The 18,593-nt window shown below is 39.9% G+C and overlaps 1 protein-coding gene across 1 annotated transcript; it reads right to left on the reverse strand.

Moving 5' to 3' along the window:
- Positions 1–1,245: 1,245 nt before the first annotated feature.
- LOC125767190 (keratin-associated protein 4-3-like) lies at positions 1,246–1,755 on the reverse strand. Its single transcript, XM_049433505.1, has one exon. It carries the CDS (start codon positions 1,753–1,755, stop codon positions 1,246–1,248), a length of 510 nt encoding a protein of 169 aa, XP_049289462.1.
- Positions 1,756–18,593: the final 16,838 nt, after the last annotated feature.

Genomic DNA, 18,593 nt, shown 5'->3' on the forward strand with positions numbered 1-18,593 from the left:
CTAACGATTTCATACGTGGCGAATATTACAAGGCGACGTTGTTGATGTGCAAAAAACTAAATGATTAATGATTTCACATTAACCAGATTGGTTAAACCTGATAACTGAAAAGGTTAAAAAATAAATAATAATAATAATAATAAATACAATTACTCAAAACTGTAAATTCCAACAAAAATTGGCACAATACAATATATTACTAAAACTTCGCCTGTAACCTGTGCTTTGTTAATAATTTCGTAACATTCGTATCGTGCGTCTCTTAGTCGCGTGTTTTAATGATTACATTCGCACGGTCCATGTTGTCTGTACGGGCATGGGTACAGCTCGCTGCTCTTCTTGGTCTTGCAACTTTGACAACCGTGGCAAGTCTTGCACGGAACGTGAGGCAGATAATGGGGGCGAACGTGGTGCGATACCAAACTCGGGCAGCCATAATGATGGCTCAGGTAGTTGTTCTCGTAACCCAACAAATCATGACCGGCTACATGATGAGGAAGATAGCCTGTAACTGCAAAATGAAAGATTCCTTTATTTGATTGAACTTTTGTATCGGGAGAGTAATCAACTTACATGAATATGCCTGAGTGGCACAAACGACGAGGAAAACCAACGTGGCTAGTGACTTCATGTTAGTTGTGTCTTAGTGAGAGTCCTTGCGAGGCTATCCACTGTACGAGAGCAGAAGATGTTGAATGGTGCCTGATGTAGAGCGGGAATTGGCTTTTATACATCAACTGTATTGTCAACAGCCTCTCAGTGGTAATGAAACACGTTTCAGTGATAAGGTTGGTTGCCGTGCGTAGTACGAAAAAACCCGAAACACCTGTCTGTGCACGTGTGAGCAGCGGAAAAGCCAGAGCAGTAAGAGATCAAGCAAAAGAATACAAACGTCTATTCAATCTGCCAACGAATGAAGCATCTATTAGTACAATCAATTACTAACATATCAGGCTCTTAACTACATCCTTCTGAAAAAAAAACAAGTTCAAAGCAAAACCAAAATAGATCAAAGACAATAATACACAAAAAGCCATCACAAACCCATCACAAACTCATAACATCCCTAAGAACAACTGGATCAACAGTAACAACATTCAGGATCGCATACAGAATTCAAAACATTAGCAGAATCTTTCTTGAACGTTGTGTCGTTTGATTATGATGAATCCGTAATACATAGAACCAGTTAAAATGAATTTCAATCCTTCAAATCACCTTTTATTATTCTTCAACTTCTTCCTTTTAGTAGCACGAAGGCATACGGGTGGTATAGTTGCATTCTTCAGCACAGAAATATCCATTCCAGAAGTATCCATGAGGGCATTGCTCCTCCTCAAAGGTATGTTCACAGCTAGGTTTGGCTGTAGTGGTCACATAACAATCATAGTCCACCACACAACTTGGTTTACAGGTCGTTGTCCTTGTGACACACTTCTTGCACAAGGGAACTTCGCAATACTCATGGTGTACCTCCTCTTCGACGTAATGCTCACAGCTAGGTTTGGCCGTAGTGGTCACATAACAATCATCATGATGGGCCTCCTCTTCGTCATAGTGCACCACACAACTTGGTTTACAGGTCGTTGTCCTTGTGGAACACTTCTTGCACAAGGGAACTTCGCAATACTCATGGTGTACCTCCTCTTCGACGTAATGCTCACAGCTAGGTTTGGCCGTAGTGGTCACATAACAATCCTCATGATAGACCTCCTCTTCGACGTAATGTTCTGTGCAGGCTGGTTCATGGGTCATCAACGTACACTTTTTGCATGAAGAAACTCCACGTTTTGCAGTATATGATCCAAGACAAACTGAAAGAAGTACATAACTTCGATTATCGTTGCATTTATTAAACGCAATCTATCGCACAGTACCTGTGGAAAACGCGACGATGAACAGGATCCTCAAGATGTACTTCATCTTGAAAAATATAGAATGAGTTGCACTTCCGTGATTCTTACTGGAACCAATGATTGAAGCCATGTCCATCGCTTCCGCCTTATATAGCGGCTTCCCTTCCTGTTTTCCATGCTTACTCCCAGAGATCCAACGGAAGAAAAAATCATAATGAAATGGCAACAATGTAAATTCATGTAGCAACACGCGATCGACTACTATGACTTGACATGAGGCCACGCGTATGTCTGGACGATCCAATCCAGAGTTATGCAATGGTTGTTGACTTCTATCGGAAGTCACGGGCCGTTCTTCGGATAAACATACAACACATGGGAACGTGTCTTCAACTCGTGCGCATGTGAACGATGATCGAACAAAGAACGCACTGTATAAAAGCTTAAGCCATCATGCATTCGTTATTCAACCAGACACACCATCAACTATAGTTTCATAGAAGTCAGACATCCCAACGCAATAACACCAATCATGAAATACTTCCTAGTCGCTTTTGTGTTGGTGGTGGCCGTAGCTCAGCTTGCCGAGGGTTAGTGTACAACAGTCGGAATTTGAATTGGAAAAATATTCTAACGATCGTTGGTTCTTCTTTGATTTGCAGGAAGCTGTTATCCATTGACTACATCGTGTTCGAGTTGTATGAGTCCATTGCCAGTGCACTATCGGGTAGGATATGTCGAGCCGGTGACATGTAACACCTGTGAGAAGAGGTGTTGTCCGATGGGCTACAAACAGGAGGGAGGTCACTGTGTTCCAGATTGTGCCTGTATCCGACAGCTGGTCACCCGGTACTGATCTGCTAGCTATGTGCAAAGCGTGTGTAAAGTGCTGTGGAGTTTCATGAAATACTCGAAATATAATAAATGATAATCGCAACAAACCTAACCATGATCGTTGTATCTTTCATAATATCATTATTTTATGTCAAATTGTACGATTCTTTTTTTATCGAGAAATATTTAGTTGTCTCATCTCACGAAAAGAAGTTTAATTTTCAGTTCGAAAAGCCTAATTACCTTCATATTACGAATGTAAAAGTAAAATAAAAAATTAGTGGGGTTTAAATGTCCTATACAAAGGAATGAAACGATTTGATATACATATTTTTCTAATGATCAGTTCAATTGAGGGTATGTTCTAATGAAAGTAAAATGACCAGTTTTAGTGATATTCCGATTCAGAATGTATCCAGCATTCAGTTTTAATTAAGATGCTTGGTATTGACTCCCTCGAAGATCGAAGCTATCATGACCAATCCAGCCTGCTTCTTGCTCGATTACAGTAAATCGCCGACATTGCTCAACGCGATCGCTTTGTGTGTTCCGAATCGTTCTCTGCGTCTCCTCCTTTAATAATTCTTAGTCTCATCGATTTTGATTATCTATTTGATATACATCGTTTTGTGTTTTGATATTTAGTAACGATTACGTTTTAGGTATGTCAAAAGAATTCAATACTATCTTGAAGTAGTAAGATTCGCTGAAGTAACACCGAAACAAATAGCTCTGTACATTTCCAATCCAAATAATTGCTTTATTAGTTTCACAGATTAAACATCACTTCTCTTGTCGCATACTGCCAGTGCGCCATCAGTAATGACTGGCAATCGTTTTAAGACAAACGCTCTTTCTGACGCATTGGCATCCATCGTAGTTGTAGCCCATTGGACAACACTTTTCGCATGAACAACGTTCGATGGGAGCAGTGTAATGTTCTCGATATTCTAGCACCGGCTTCAAACAGGTCCTACAGATTGTGGTCGACGGACAACAAGCACCTGCGAACGAAAAGGACACATGGAAGTTTTAACGTACACAGCAACTTCATTGGACGGATTCCGTCTACTTACCTGACGAAAGCTGAGCTACGGCCACAACGAACAGAAGTGCTACTAAGAAGTGCTTCATGTTGAGCAGACGTTGGTTGTGAGTATAAAATGATAGTTGGTGCAAGATGACTGAATGATTGCCGATGGAAAAGATACAGCCTTTTATACGGCTGACTTCTTTGTTAAACCATTTGCTAAATATGTTTAGGTATCAGAAACGGATCAGACACAAATGTTTTCGTTCCACAGATTGCTGACTGTGGAAAATTCGCACAATGATGCGTCTACCCTTTTGTATACCAGTAGATAGTGACTTTTTTGTAAACACGTAGATCCAGCACCAGCTCTTTTTGCTTCGCGTCTTGCTGCTGGCTGGACTTTTAATTATAATAAGCTAAGTTTATAGTATCAAAGTTTATAGTGTCTAATTATTGCATGTTAAAGCACATTGGTTGGTATACATGTTTCTGTTTATTGATTTACATCGCACAATTCTCAATGGTAGGCGTCACGTGCTCTGTACAGCTGTGTGTAGAGAGCAGGTCTGCATTTCAAGCATTCGCAGTTATTATATCCGTGGTGTAATCCTGCGTACGGGTAAGGATAAGCATTGTGATGCAACTCTTCTAGGTAGCCCTCTGGATTCCGCTCGGTGAAGTAGAAACTCTTTCCACAAGAAGAGTAAGATACTGAGCGATGGAAGAACAACAATTATTAGTCGATGAACGAAGCTTTTGTGTCTAGTCGCTTACCACAATGGATCTGTGCAACGCAGGCAAGGAACAGAGCTAATACGACAATCGTCTTCATGTTGAGATCTGCAGTTCGGTCAGTTTGGCGTTTGGTGATGGTTTATCGAGCGTTGGATGCTGTGAACTGATCCTCGTTGTTGCTGCTGGATGTATTTATACGACATATTCCAGCTGAGCACTCATTGTTAGAAGTACATCAATAAGCCTACATGAAAATGGTCACGTTCATGCGATAGAAGATGAATATGTTGTTGTGCAATGTCTATAAAAAAAGTAATTGTTTTAAGTATCAAATAATAATAAATATCTCGGTCTTTACATTTGCCTATTCCTTCAATGACCGATCACTCTAACAAAAACGTGTTGGGGTACAGCGGGAGAATTAGAACGGGAGTGTATAATTAGTGCAACCTTTACTAGTAGGTTTCTATTCCATAGGACGCAAAACATTCATCCAAACAAACGTAAGTAATTGGATAGTATATCTAGAAGAATATCTCAACATGTTCAACAAATTGTACAAAAGCTTGCGAATACACGTGCCAGTGCTGACCTTGCAAGAACTAGCGCCGCGATTGACTGTTTACAAAAAAAGACCCACCACTATACGAGTTACAAAAAACATGTATTCACGTATTATTCTAGATAGTGTGTTGCAAAATAATGCAAATTTGTTAAATAGCTCGCAAAAAATTATCTTCATATTCACACTAAATACTATGAACGTGTTCGATAAAATACATTAAGATAAGGTATTTGCATATTTTTCAAAGGATGGAAGAAATTTAAGGCATGTTTGTTGTGATTTAGATACTTCGCTTGGTTTGGTGCTCCGTACATGTATGTATGTAATCAACATGACAAACCCATACTGAAAAGTGAATTTTATCTTATTGCGTGTTGATAGGTAGGTGATGCTGACACCAACTTAGCTAAAATACCTTTATTATTTATTCCCTCGATAGATGGAGGTAAGTTCAGTTGAGTTTGGTTTAGTTTATTTACTGCGCTTAATTCACATTTCACAATTTTACTTTAAGCAATATCGCACTCAAATTGGCATTAAAAAAAACTATAGGGAAGAGGATACATCGGTTAGTCAGTATTTCCGTTGCGTTAAACTCTTTCCGAATGGAATTATTCGAATAACAAACTTTTATTTCATTCTAACAGCGAAATATTTACTCTAATAACTTGTTTGAGGGACTTTCTACGCAAATTTAACAAATCAAGAATTTTTACTTCTTAACACGGCCTGGCCGTTTTTAACAAGCAAAAAAAATGAATTTGAACTGAAAGAGTTTGTCTTTCTTTCTCCCAGTGAGTGCATGTTGAATTAATTAATTATCTTCATTTCAATTACAATCTACGCAACACATGACACCTGGACAATCACCATAGCCGAACTGACGCTGGATCTACGTGTTTACAAATAAGTCACTATTTACTGGTATACAAAAGAGTAGACGCATCATTGTGCGAATTTTCCACAGTCAGCAATCTGTCGAACGAAAACATTTGTGTCTGATCCGTTTCTGATACCTAAACATATTTAACAAATGGTTTAACAAAGAAATCAGCCGTATAAAAGGCTGTATCTTTTCCTTCGGCAATCATTCAGTCATCTTGCTATCCAACTATCATTTTATACTCACAACCGACGTCTGCTCAACATGAAGCACTTCTTAGTAGCACTTCTGTTCGTTGTGGCCGTGGCTCAGCTTTCGTCAGGTAAGTAGACGGAACCCGTCCAATGCAGTTACTGTGTACGTTAAAACTTCCATGTGTCCTTTTCGTTCGCAGGTGCTTGTTGTCCGTCGACCACAATCTGTAGGACCTGTTTGAAGCCGGTGCTAGAATATCGAGAACATTACACTGCTCCCATCGAACGTTGTTCGTGCGAAAAGTGTTGTCCAATGGGCTACAACTACGATGGATGCCAATGCGTCAGAAAGAGCGTTTGTCTTAAAACGATTGCCAGTCATTACTGATGGCGCACTGGCAGTATGCCTCAAGAGAATTGATGTTTAATCTGTGAAACTAATAAAGCAATTATTTGGATTGGAAATGTACAGAGCTATTTGTTTCGGTGTTACTTCAGCGAATCTTACTACTTCAAGATAGTATTGAATTCTTTTGACATACCTAAAACGTAATCGTTACTAAATATCAAAACACAAAACGATGTATATCAAATAGATAATCAAAATCGATGAGACTGAGAGTTATTAAAGGAGGTGACGCAGAGAACGATTCGGAACACACAGAGCGATCACGTTGAGCAATGTCGGCGCTTTACTGTAATCGAGCAAGAAGGAGGCTGGATTGGTCATGATAGCTTCGATCTTCGAGGGAGTTAATACCAAGCATCTTAATTAAAACTGAATGCTGGATATATTCTGAATCGAAATATCACTAAAACTGGTCATGTTACTTTCTTTAAAACATACCCTCAATTGAACTGATAATTAGAAACAATATTTATATCAAATCGTTTCATTCCTTTGTATAGGACATTTAAACCCCACTAATTTTTTATTTTACTTTTACATTCGTAATATGAAGGTAATTAGGTTTTTCGAACTGAAAATTAAACTTCTTTTCGTGAGATGAGACAACTAAATATTTCTCGATAAAAAAAGAATCGTACAATTTGACAAAAAATAATGATATAATGAAAGATACAACGATCATGGTTAGGTTTGTTGTAATTATCATTTATTATATTTCGAGTATTTCATGAAACTCCACAGCACTTTACACACGCTTTGCACATAGCTAGCAGATCAGTACCGGGTGACCAGCTGTCGGATACAGGCACAATCTGGAACACAGTGACCTCCCTCCTGCTTGTAGCCCATCGGGCAACACCTCTTCTCACAGGTGTTACATGTCACTGGCTCGACATATCCTACCCGATAGTGCACTGGCAATGGGCTCATACAACTCGAACACGATGTAGTCAATGGATAACAGCTTCCTGCAAATCAAAGAAGAACCAACGATCGTTAGAATATTTTTCCAATTCAAATTCCGACTGTTGTACACTAACCCTCGGCAAGCTGAGCTACGGCCACCACCAACACAAAAGCGACTAGGAAGTATTTCATGATTGGTGTTATTGCGTTGGGATGTCTGACTTCTATGAAACTATAGTTGAAGGTGTGTCTGGTTGAATAACGAATGCATGATGGCTTAAGCTTTTATACAGTGCGTTCTTTGTTCGATCATCGGTCACATGCGCACGAGTTGAAGACACGTTCCCATGGGTTGTATGTTTATCCGAAGAACGGCCCGTGACTTCCGATAGAAGTCAACAACCATTGCATAACTCTGGATTGGATCGTCCAGACATACGCGTGGCCTCATGTCAAGTCATAGTAGTCGATCGCGTGTTGCTACATGAATTTACATTGTTGCCATTTGGTTCGGATTTCATAAAACATCCATTCCGTTGGGGGTTTTTAGCTGAAGATGAAAAACAAAATGAAGGAAAATCGCTATTTTAGAGTCTAAGTATAAAATATTTTAGATTCAAATATTTCATACCTTATAAATAGCTTATTATGTTACGAGCACGAACTTTAAAATGGGTTATTGAGAAACGGAGTGGTAACCAATTCAGTGTCAGCCAGCGAAGCAAGTGGATGTAAAATAAAATCTATCTAATGTAGAACTCAAATGCTACATAAGGCGGAAACGATGCACATGGGGTCAATCATGGGTTCTAGTAAGAATTACATTCTACATTTTCCAAAAAGAAGTACTTCTTGAGCTTTCTGTTCGTCGTCGTGGTTGCCACAGATCGTGATTGTCACACACAGTGTGGTGCACTATGTCGAAAAGAAGGTCTATCATGATGATTGTTATATGACCACTACGTTCAAACCTAGTCCACTCTTAAGTCTGCGTGCTACTGAGAAATTTGTCAAAGTTCGTTATAACTTATCCGATTAAATGAATTATTTAATCTGAAAATGGGGCGGTCCGGTGGTGCATGTGATAAACGGCGCCGGTCCACACGGCAGGACCGGGTTCAAATCCCATCCGGACCGTTCCCCCGTAACAAGGACTGACTATCCTGCTAAGTGGTAAAATAAGTCTAGTAAGCCAGAAATGGCCGGCGTGACCTGTAAGGTCGTTAAAGCCAAGAAGAGAGAGAGAGAATCTGAAAAACAACAAAATTTCAACGAATGCTGTCAGTACTGTTTGGGTAACTTTAACGGCTTTTGCTATTTCTCAATTTAGTTTCTTGGTGGTTTCTTGTAAAGGAGCTAATTGACCCAGAGTGGCTGCATTCAATTCTGAACGAAAATGACCATTGTATCATCCATCTATTTTTCATGTTATTACAATAATTATAGAAATAAATGTATTGAATAGAAATAAGTGTTCAGTTCCCACAGATATACTTGAAACACTACTTATCGTAAGCTAATGTTTGTTCCGATTCTACACAGATCCCGTAGAAATGGTAAATACGTCTAATATGATCTACATCTAGTTGAATAAATTCTAAATATATCATAAATTATATCAGTACATCATCATGATCCTATTGCCTGTGAAACCAGCATCAACGACAACTACCTTAATCGCCAACGTTCGATTCCAAAGTTCTCCCATTCTTAACACCATCAGTGTTACCGATTGATTGTTACCGAAACCTTTGATTGTTTGAAAACCTTGCAGAAAGGAGAAGTTGGTACTTGCGGCCCATTTGTTTTTTGACTGACACGACGATGTTTGCCTGTCCCCCACGCTCCATTCTGAAGATTATTAATAAATACAACTAAACCACATTGACTTGAGTTGGTATACATGTTTCTGTTTATTGATTTACATCGCACAATTCTCAATGGTAGGCGTCACGTGCTCTGTACAGCTGTGTGTAGAGAGCAGGTCTGCATTTCAAGCATTCGCAGTTATTATATCCGTGGTGTAATCCTGCGTACGGGTAAGGATAAGCATTGTGATGCAACTCTTCTAGATAGCCCTCTGGATTCCGCTCGGTGAAGTAGAAACTCTTTCCACACGAAGAGTAAGATACTGAGCGATGGAAGAACAACAATTATTAGTCGATGAACGGAGCTTTTGTGTCTAGTCGCTTACCACAATGGATCTGTGCAACGCAGGCAAGGAACAGAGCTAATACGACAATTGTCTTCATGTTGAGATCTGCAGTTCGGTCAGTTTGGCGTTTGGTGATGGTTTATCGAACGTTGGATGCTGTGAACTGATCCTCGTTGTTGCTGTTGGATGTATTTATACGAAGCTTCATAAAGAATCTCTTGATTCTTGAGAATTAAAGCCCTAGAATTGAAGGCTCGTGTTCGAGAGCGTCACGTTTAAACGATAAGCGTAGGCCCATTAGTAAGCGTAGAATTGTGCCTTTGCAATGTTGTCACATCATCATTTCTGGCCTGCTCATGGTCGAGCACGTCGCGAAGACATGGCCAGGTCTGGAATCCGTTTCCAGGAAACTCGGTCCAGAGCAGCATTCCGCCATCCACGGTTGCGTCCGATCTTTGAGAGGTATGACTCCAAGTGATCCATCCAAGGAGCTCGCTGTGCTCCTCTACGTCTCGTGCCGAACCGGTCGCTCACGACCCATCACGTGCCCCAGGCATCGCATTTACAACCATCAGGATATCTGCACCGCCAAACAGCTCTGCTAGCTCGTAGTTCATTCTCCTGCTCCCGATGCCCTGCTCGCACATACTGCCAAAGATGGTCCTTAGCACCCGCCGTTCGGAAATGGCGAGTACATTGACGTTCTCCGTTAACATAGTCCAGCACTCATACCCGTAAAGGACTACCGGACGTATCAGTGTGCGATATATCGTGCTTTTTGTATATTGCTGAAGTCTTCTGGTTCGCAGGAGTTTGTGGAGCCAGTAGTAGGCACGATTTTCCTGAGCTATGTGCCTTCGGATTGTGCTGCTTATGTTAAGATTGTACAAAGATAGCAGAGCTTCTCTACCACCTCGAGATCGTCGCCGTCAACTGATACTCTGCTCCCCAGTCGGGCTCTATCACGGTCAGAGCCTCCGGCAAACAGGTACGGGTGAAAATCGTGCCACGGATGTCGAAGACCGCGCTTCGCATGACACCTTCCAGAACGAACGGCACTTTTGTTCTGCCAAATCTGCCGTGGAGTAAAGATTTGGTCGGTGGTCGATTTCCGTCCAACAAATCCAGCTTGGTAGCTTCCGACGAAATCTGTGGTAAGGTGCACTAGGCTGCAGAAGAGTATTCTGGACTGGATCTTGTAGGCAGCATTCAGGACTGTGATGGCTCGGAAGTTAGCACAGTCCAATCTGTCGCCTTTTTTGTACACTGGGTGTATGACTCCCAGCTTCCACTCGTCCGATAGTTCTTCCTGCTCCCAAATCCTTTCGATAAGATGATTCATAATGACGGCCAACCTCTCCGGGTCTATATTGAAAAGCTCTGCCACCAGACCATCACTGCTAGCTGACTTGTTGCATTTCAGCTGTTTGATGGCACTGATGACTTCGTCTAAGGATGGTGGGGGCACTTTTAATGTTGTAGAAATCATAAAAATTTGTAAAAAATACTGCTGGAACAGAAAATTCGTTCAGTATGTTTTTTCAATTCAGTTCAACACGATGTAAAAGAGTTTCTCTTGATTGAAGGTTTTACAACTTCCGTTTTTTGCACACACGCAACAGTAAATTTTGTAACATTTTAATAACACAATACTGTTAACATTTTAATAATACAATATCATACATCTATCTAACACCGTTTAGTTGCGTTCGTTTATGTCCTTTGTGAGTTTAAATTGTTCATAAGAAAGTATTTTCCAAACAGCATGTGGAACACATAATTGGATACTTCTCCTAAAATTTCTTGAGATTTAGTCGTATTTTCTGTCTATTTTTACTGAATTCTTGAAAGTCAGGACTGCTTAAGGATGAAATAACACGATTGGTATTTGGTATCAATCTTCCCGGCTAACAGTGAAGAAGAGAGAACCGAAAAAACCCCCAATTTTACTCTTGATACATTCTTTTCTTGAATAGCATTAATTTCAGTTCTTTATGCTAGGTTTTATACATCTATGTATCAGCTACAGTTAAATAACTTAAATTTAGGTTTGGTTTACGTTTTGGGTTTCACGAGGGCATTGCTACAAAAGTACTACAATATTTAAGAAACTAATTTCTTACATTCTAACATGTAAACTAAAATAGCATGTTAGACCAATTGTAGGGTTTACTATCTTTTTAGTATGTCATTCTATTAATAGGTTTATGGTTTATATATCATCACCTAGTAATTTTTTAAAAAATAATCAACTCTGCGGGTATGTATGCTGGTAAACCATGATCAAACAATACATTACATTCGCATTCATATCAACAGTAAAATGTGGTCTCTGACTCATAGGACTTGACTATTTAGCTACGATTAAAATAATTTAATCACATCTGAGCCAAGACGGAAGAATAATGCTGTTTGTCTTATTGGTATTTCACCTTCATGCGGTCGGGGCCTGACTGTCTGGCTTTCTTTGGCTGTATTCACAAGTAGTTGAACATCCAGCTTTACATACATTGTGAGCGCCTTGTATAAAGTAAAATAGTAAAATGAAAGACATTAGGCGAAGAACAAGAACTTTATGTTAGAAATTTGAAACCATAAGAAAAATAAACGAAAAACAAATTAAATAATATAAAACAAAATAATCGTATAAAATAGTTTGTTATAAGTTTCACTTTATTCATAATTTCGTAACATTCGTATCGTGCGTCTCTTAGTCGCGTGTTTTAATGATTACATTCGCACGGTCCATGTTGTCTGTACGGGCATGGGTACAGCTCGCTGCTCTTCTTGGTCTTGCAACTCTGACAACCGTGGCAAGTCTTGCACGGAACGTGAGGCAGATAATGGGGGCGAACGTGGTGCGATACCAAACTCGGGCAGCCATAATGATGGCTCAGGTAGTTGTTCTCGTAACCCAACAAATCATGACCGGCTACATGATGAGGAAGATAGCCTGTAACTGCAAAACGAAAGATTCCTTTATTTGAGTGAACTTTTGTATCGGGAGAGTAATCAACTTACATGAATATGCCTGAGTGGCACAAACGACGAGGAAAACCAACGTGGCTAGTGACTTCATGTTAGTTGTGTCTTAGTGAGAGTCCTTGCGAGGCTATCCACTGTACGAGAGCAGAAGATGTTGAATGGTGCCTGATGTAGAGCGGGAATTGGCTTTTATACATCAACTGTATTGTCAACAGCCTCTCAGTGGTAATGAAACACGTTTCAGTGATAAGGTTGGTTGCCGTGCGTAGTACGAAAAAACCCGAAACACCTGTCTGTGCACGTGTGAGCAGCGGAAAAGCCAGAGCAGTAGGAGATCAAGCAAAAGAATACAAACGTCTATTCAATCTGCCAACGAATGAAGCATCTATTAGTACAATCAATTACTAACATATCAGGCTCTTAACTACATCCTTCTGAAAAAAAACAAGTTCAAAGCAAAACCAAAATAGATCAAAGACAATAATACACAAAAAGCCATCACAAACCCATCACAAACTCATAACATCCCTAAGAACAACTGGATCAACAGTAACAACATTCAGGATCGCATACAGAATTCAAAACATTAGCAGAATCTTTCTTGAACGTTGTGTCGTTTGATTATGATGAATCCGTAATACATAGAACCAGTTAAAATGAATTTCAATCCTTCAAATCACCTTTTATTATTCTTCAACTTCTTCCTTTTAGTAGCACGAAGGCATACGGGTGGTATAGTTGCATTCTTCAGCACAGAAATATCCATTCCAGAAGTATCCATGAGGGCATTGCTCCTCCTCATATGTATGTTCACAGCTAGGTTTGGCCGTAGTGGTCACATAACAATCATAGTCCACCACACAACTTGGTTTACAGGTCGTTGTCCTTGTGGAACACTTCTTGCACAAGGGAACTTCACAATACTCATGGTGTACCTCCTCTTCGACGTAAGGCTCACAGCTAGGTTTGGCCGTAGTGGTCACATAACAATCATCATGATGGGCCTCCTCTTCGTCATAGTGCACCACACAACTTGGTTTACAGGTCGTTGTCCTTGTGGAACACTTCTTGCACAAGGGAACTTCGCAATACTCATGGTGTACCTCCTCTTCGACGTAATGCTCACAGCTAGGTTTGGCCGTAGTGGTCACATAACAATCATCATGATGGGCCTCCTCTTCGTCATAGTGCACCACACAACTTGGTTTACAGGTCGTTGTCCTTGTGGAACACTTCTTGCACAAGGGAACTTCGCAATACTCATGGTGTACCTCCTCTTCGACGTAATGCTCACAGCTAGGTTTGGCCGTAGTGGTCACATAACAATCATCATGATGGGCCTCCTCTTCGTCATAGTGCACCACACAACTTGGTTTACAGGTCGTTGTCCTTGTGGAACACTTCTTGCACAAGGGAACTTCGCAATACTCATGGTGTACCTCCTCTTCGACGTAATGCTCACAGCTAGGTTTGGCCGTAGTGGTCACATAACAATCCTCATGATAGACCTCCTCTTCGACGTAATGTTCTGTGCAGGTTGCTTCATGGGTCATCGACGTACACTTTTTGCATGAAGAAACTCCACGTTTTGCAGTATATGATCCAAGACAAACTGAAAGAAGTACATAACTTCGATTATCGTTGCATTTATTAAACGCAATCTATCGCACAGTACCTGTGGCAAACGCGACGATGAACAGGATCCTCAAGATGTACTTCATCTTGAAAAATATAGAATGAGTTGCACTTCCGTGATTCTTACTGGAACCAATGATTGAAGCCATGTCCATCGCTTCCGCCTTATATAGCGGCTTCCCTTCCTGTTTTCCATGCTTACTCCCAGAGATCCAACGGAAGAAAAAATCATAATGAAATGGCAACAATGTAAATTCATGTAGCAACACGCGATCGACTACTATGACTTGACATGAGGCCACGCGTATGTCTGGACGATCCAATCCAGAGTTATGCAATGGTTGTTGACTTCTATCGGAAGTCACGGGCCGTTCTTCGGATAAACATACAACACATGGGAACGTGTCTTCAACTCGTGCGCATGTGAACGATGATCGAACAAAGAACGCACTGTATAAAAGCTTAAGCCATCATGCATTCGTTATTCAACCAGACACACCTTCAACTATAGTTTCATAGAAGTCAGACATCCCAACGCAATAACACCAATCATGAAATACTTCCTACCCGCTTTTGTGTTGGTGGTGGCCGTAGCTCAGCTTGCCGAGGGTTAGTGTACAACAGTCGGAATTTGAATTGGAAAAATATTCTAACGATCGTTGGTTCTTCTTTGATTTGCAGGAAGCTGTTATCCATTGACTACATCGTGTTCGAGTTGTATGAGCCCATTGCCAGTGCACTATCGGGTAGGATATGTCGAGCCAGTGACATGTAACACCTGTGAGAAGAGGTGTTGCCCGATGGGCTACAAGCAGGAGGGAGGTCACTGTGTTCCAGATTGTGCCTGTATCCGACAGCTGGTCACCCGGTACTGATCTGCTAGCTATGAGCAAAGCGGATAAAGTGTTTCGTTTGCAAGAAGCGGAAATTAGATCAATGCAATAAACCTCACGACAACCAAAATTACTTTAAACATAAATCATTGTTGTATTTTTATTGTATCGTGGTACATTTTAGAGAAGTATCTGATTTGTATACATAAAACCTGGAAATTTCTGCTGAAGGTATAATAATTGTAAGGAATGGTGATCTATAGCGATACTTATTGTAATGAACATTTTTGTGTTTTTCACAAAGTTGAAAGAAATTTCTTTAAATAGTGGGCTCAGTTCAAATCAGTTCACTCCCCAGTCAGTATTTTTAAAATTTCACTTCCTCCGATCGGTTACACTGGATCAGTGCAAAATATAGCTCGTTGATTTAAGTTTATCGACAGTGCGATCATCCATAGCTTTGGGACCCCATTTACCATTCCGCTAAGGGCATTCGAGGAGCTAGATCCGCCAATGGGGAAGGTATAAAAAATATGAAAGGATTTATTTATACGTTTTTCTTCAAAGACAATACTAATGTTATGATGCATTCGCATTAGAGCATAAACAAGCTGTCTGAGCTATGTTTTTGTATGCTATTATTTGTGGCACGAGTTTTTCGTGTGGTTATCTGTACTGGCACGTGTGTACACAAATTGTTAAACAATTTGAAAGACATTGTTTTGCCGTTAACTAGGCTAGGCGATTAATCGAATTTATAATGATTTACACAAAGAAGATACCTACACCAGGTGATTTTCATTTATGGGAAGGCTAGCATTGTGTTTATTTTGTTTGTTTGGCTTTGTTTAAAAGGAATTTTATTGTCCATCTATATTTTCGATTATGAAATTCGGTCGGCGCATCTGCAGCTTCTTTTTAATAGAATAGTTAAATTGATTGAGTAAATTTGTTTGCTCCTTTAGCAAACGCAACAGCAAGGTGGTTTCACACTAATTTGGCTCGAATAATCCTGCATACATTTAGCGCCATTCCAGGTAAATCCTTTGGGACATTGATGCTCATTGTGGTGTTTCATCTGGCAGCAGCAGCCCAACGCTTTACCACAATCGACGGTTTTGCAGCTTGTTTCACATACAACGCATTTATTGCGGCACGATGCATCGTGATCGGTAGGTGATCCTTTTATGAAAAACACAAAACTTTAAGCCAAGTGGAAAATTTTTCCGAGACTTTATTCATTTACCTGACGCATTATGTACAGCCAGTGCAAGCACAACGATCAACACTAGTAAAAACTTCATTGCGTAGTTTGCGTACTTCAAATTCAACCTAGAGGCCAAAATTTTTGATGCTTATGTTATACCATTTGCTTATATAGTGGATACGGTTTTAATGAGATTGAATACCGCTGGCATAATTGTGCATTCTACCGACAATCATTGCAGTGGACAATCGATAAAACGTGCAAAATGCACAAACACATTATGTTTATAATCATTTTAAAAATAGTAACAATTCGAGGCATTGTTTTCAGAGTGACACAAGTTCTTTATTAGCTGTTTGCAAATGTTCACGAATGATCTTCTCCACATTCACACTTCGGGATGTTCGATTCGCTCTTCAAACTGGAACTCGCCGGTTCCTTCGTTAGTGTTTCGCATGGTTCCGCTAGGCAGAACTCTTTCTCCGCCGTTTGACTTCCCTGTCCATAGTTTTGATAACCTGTGCAAGATGATGAATATGTTTTTTGGTGTTAAGTTATTTAAACAAAAGAAATGGATTTCAGCACATTGCTTATCAGACGCTATTTCTTACCTAATATCATATGAGCGAAGACCACCACAATGATAGCGATGTACGAAAAGAATTTCATTCTTCTTCCTTCTTTGAATATTCCTTTGAATAAAATATTTTATTTAAAACTCCGTTTTCTTACTAATGGTGCTGATGTAGATTTGATCCTCCCTTTTATATGGGTGGTCAGCAGTCGCGTTGATTACCTGTTGGCAGTAGGCTGTTAATCATCACGTACCTTGCAGCAAAACATTTACTCCTTCTGGTAGACGATGCCAGTACGTTTGTTGAAATTGCATACCTGCTTATGACCGGTTTGAAGCATTTGTAAAAATTATTCGTTTGTAAAAAATGTATATATATTACATTGTTGCACATATTTCATTACCAGTTGTTGCGCGAAGATAAAATTACTTTGTTCTCTGGGCAGACTTTGTGTGTCAAATTATGTTTCAATACAGTGATACGATTTAAGGAAATTCTATAAACGCTGGAAGATGTTCGATCTTCGTTGATATTGAAAAAAATAATTAGCAATTTTATTCATTTATTTATTTATTTTTGCTTCTTAAGAACAGCCAGGCTGTATCAAGGCTTATTTTTATCACGTAGCCGGATAGTCTGTCCTTGGTACGGGAGGACGGTTCGGATGGAAATTTAGCTATTTTAGTTTTAGATTTTATTTTAGAAGACGAATAAAAACTTGTATTAATCATCGACCATCAACAACTCTTTGCGCCTGTTTGATTAGAATGCCCATGTGTCCCACAATAGAATTATGGTTAATTTTCCAATTGTCCAATTCACTTTACTTAGTAATTAAATGACCTGGGTGGTCCTGTGGTGTATGTGATAAACGGTGCTGGCCCACACGACAGGACCGGGGATCAAATCCCATCCGGACCGTTCCCCCGTAGCAAGGGACTGACTATCCGGCTGCGTGGTAAAAATAAATCTAGTAAGCCAGAAATGGTCAGCGTTACCTGTCAGGCCGTTAAGGCAAGAAGAGAGTATGTAAATCTAATACAATTATTAGACCTACGCATCACAAAACAAAAACCTCTGAAATATATTCTAAATATTTTCAAAAACTGAATTAACAAAAAAAGATAGTCGATTTAACTTCTCGGTAATATTTTGATGTGGTAATTTTATGAATATCAATGGGAGCGCCGTTGTTGTTAGTGTATACCAGTACTCCCTTCTGACTGACTGACCCCGTAGTAGTAAGCAGTAACAACAATGGAGCCGCCATTTCTCGGTTATTATTATTACTCCTCTATGGGTAAGGAGTTGTTATTATTATTATCTAGGTGATTTACATTTACATATGCAGCTAAATCTAATTGTGTTGTCTACTCAAAATTGTTCCGCTAATAGGTAAATGAAGTTGTGTAAGGTAACTCGATTGACCCTTTTCCCGTAGAAGTTAAAGACTACCCAAGTAAAACTGGACAAGTGAACTACCTATACCATAAATAACAGATGTTTCGCTTCTAGCGATGGTTAACTTTTTTTACAGTGGTTGAACACACACAGGCACACGCTCTAATATCTAGTACCCATGTTTTGACGATCGATTCAATTTGCAGTGTAACTTTGTCATCCAAATTGCATACTTTGCGGCGGTTCGTTTGTTGAGCTTGTTCGATATACAAGTTGGGCTAGGAATGAGATTGGTCGGTACAGTTACCACTGGGAAACTTACTTTAATTAATTACAGTAGAACGTCGATTATCCGGGGGCGGATTAACCGTGCGCCAAAAATTGATA

The sequence above is a fragment of the Anopheles funestus genome, chromosome 3RL (genome assembly GCF_943734845.2).
Source record: "Anopheles funestus chromosome 3RL, idAnoFuneDA-416_04, whole genome shotgun sequence".
Lineage (NCBI taxonomy): Eukaryota > Metazoa > Arthropoda > Insecta > Diptera > Culicidae > Anopheles > Anopheles funestus.

Coding starts and splice junctions, on each gene's coding strand:
- LOC125767190 (XM_049433505.1), bottom strand. CDS start 1,755: ATGACCCATGAACCAGCCTGCACAGAACATTACGTCGAAGAGGAGGTC.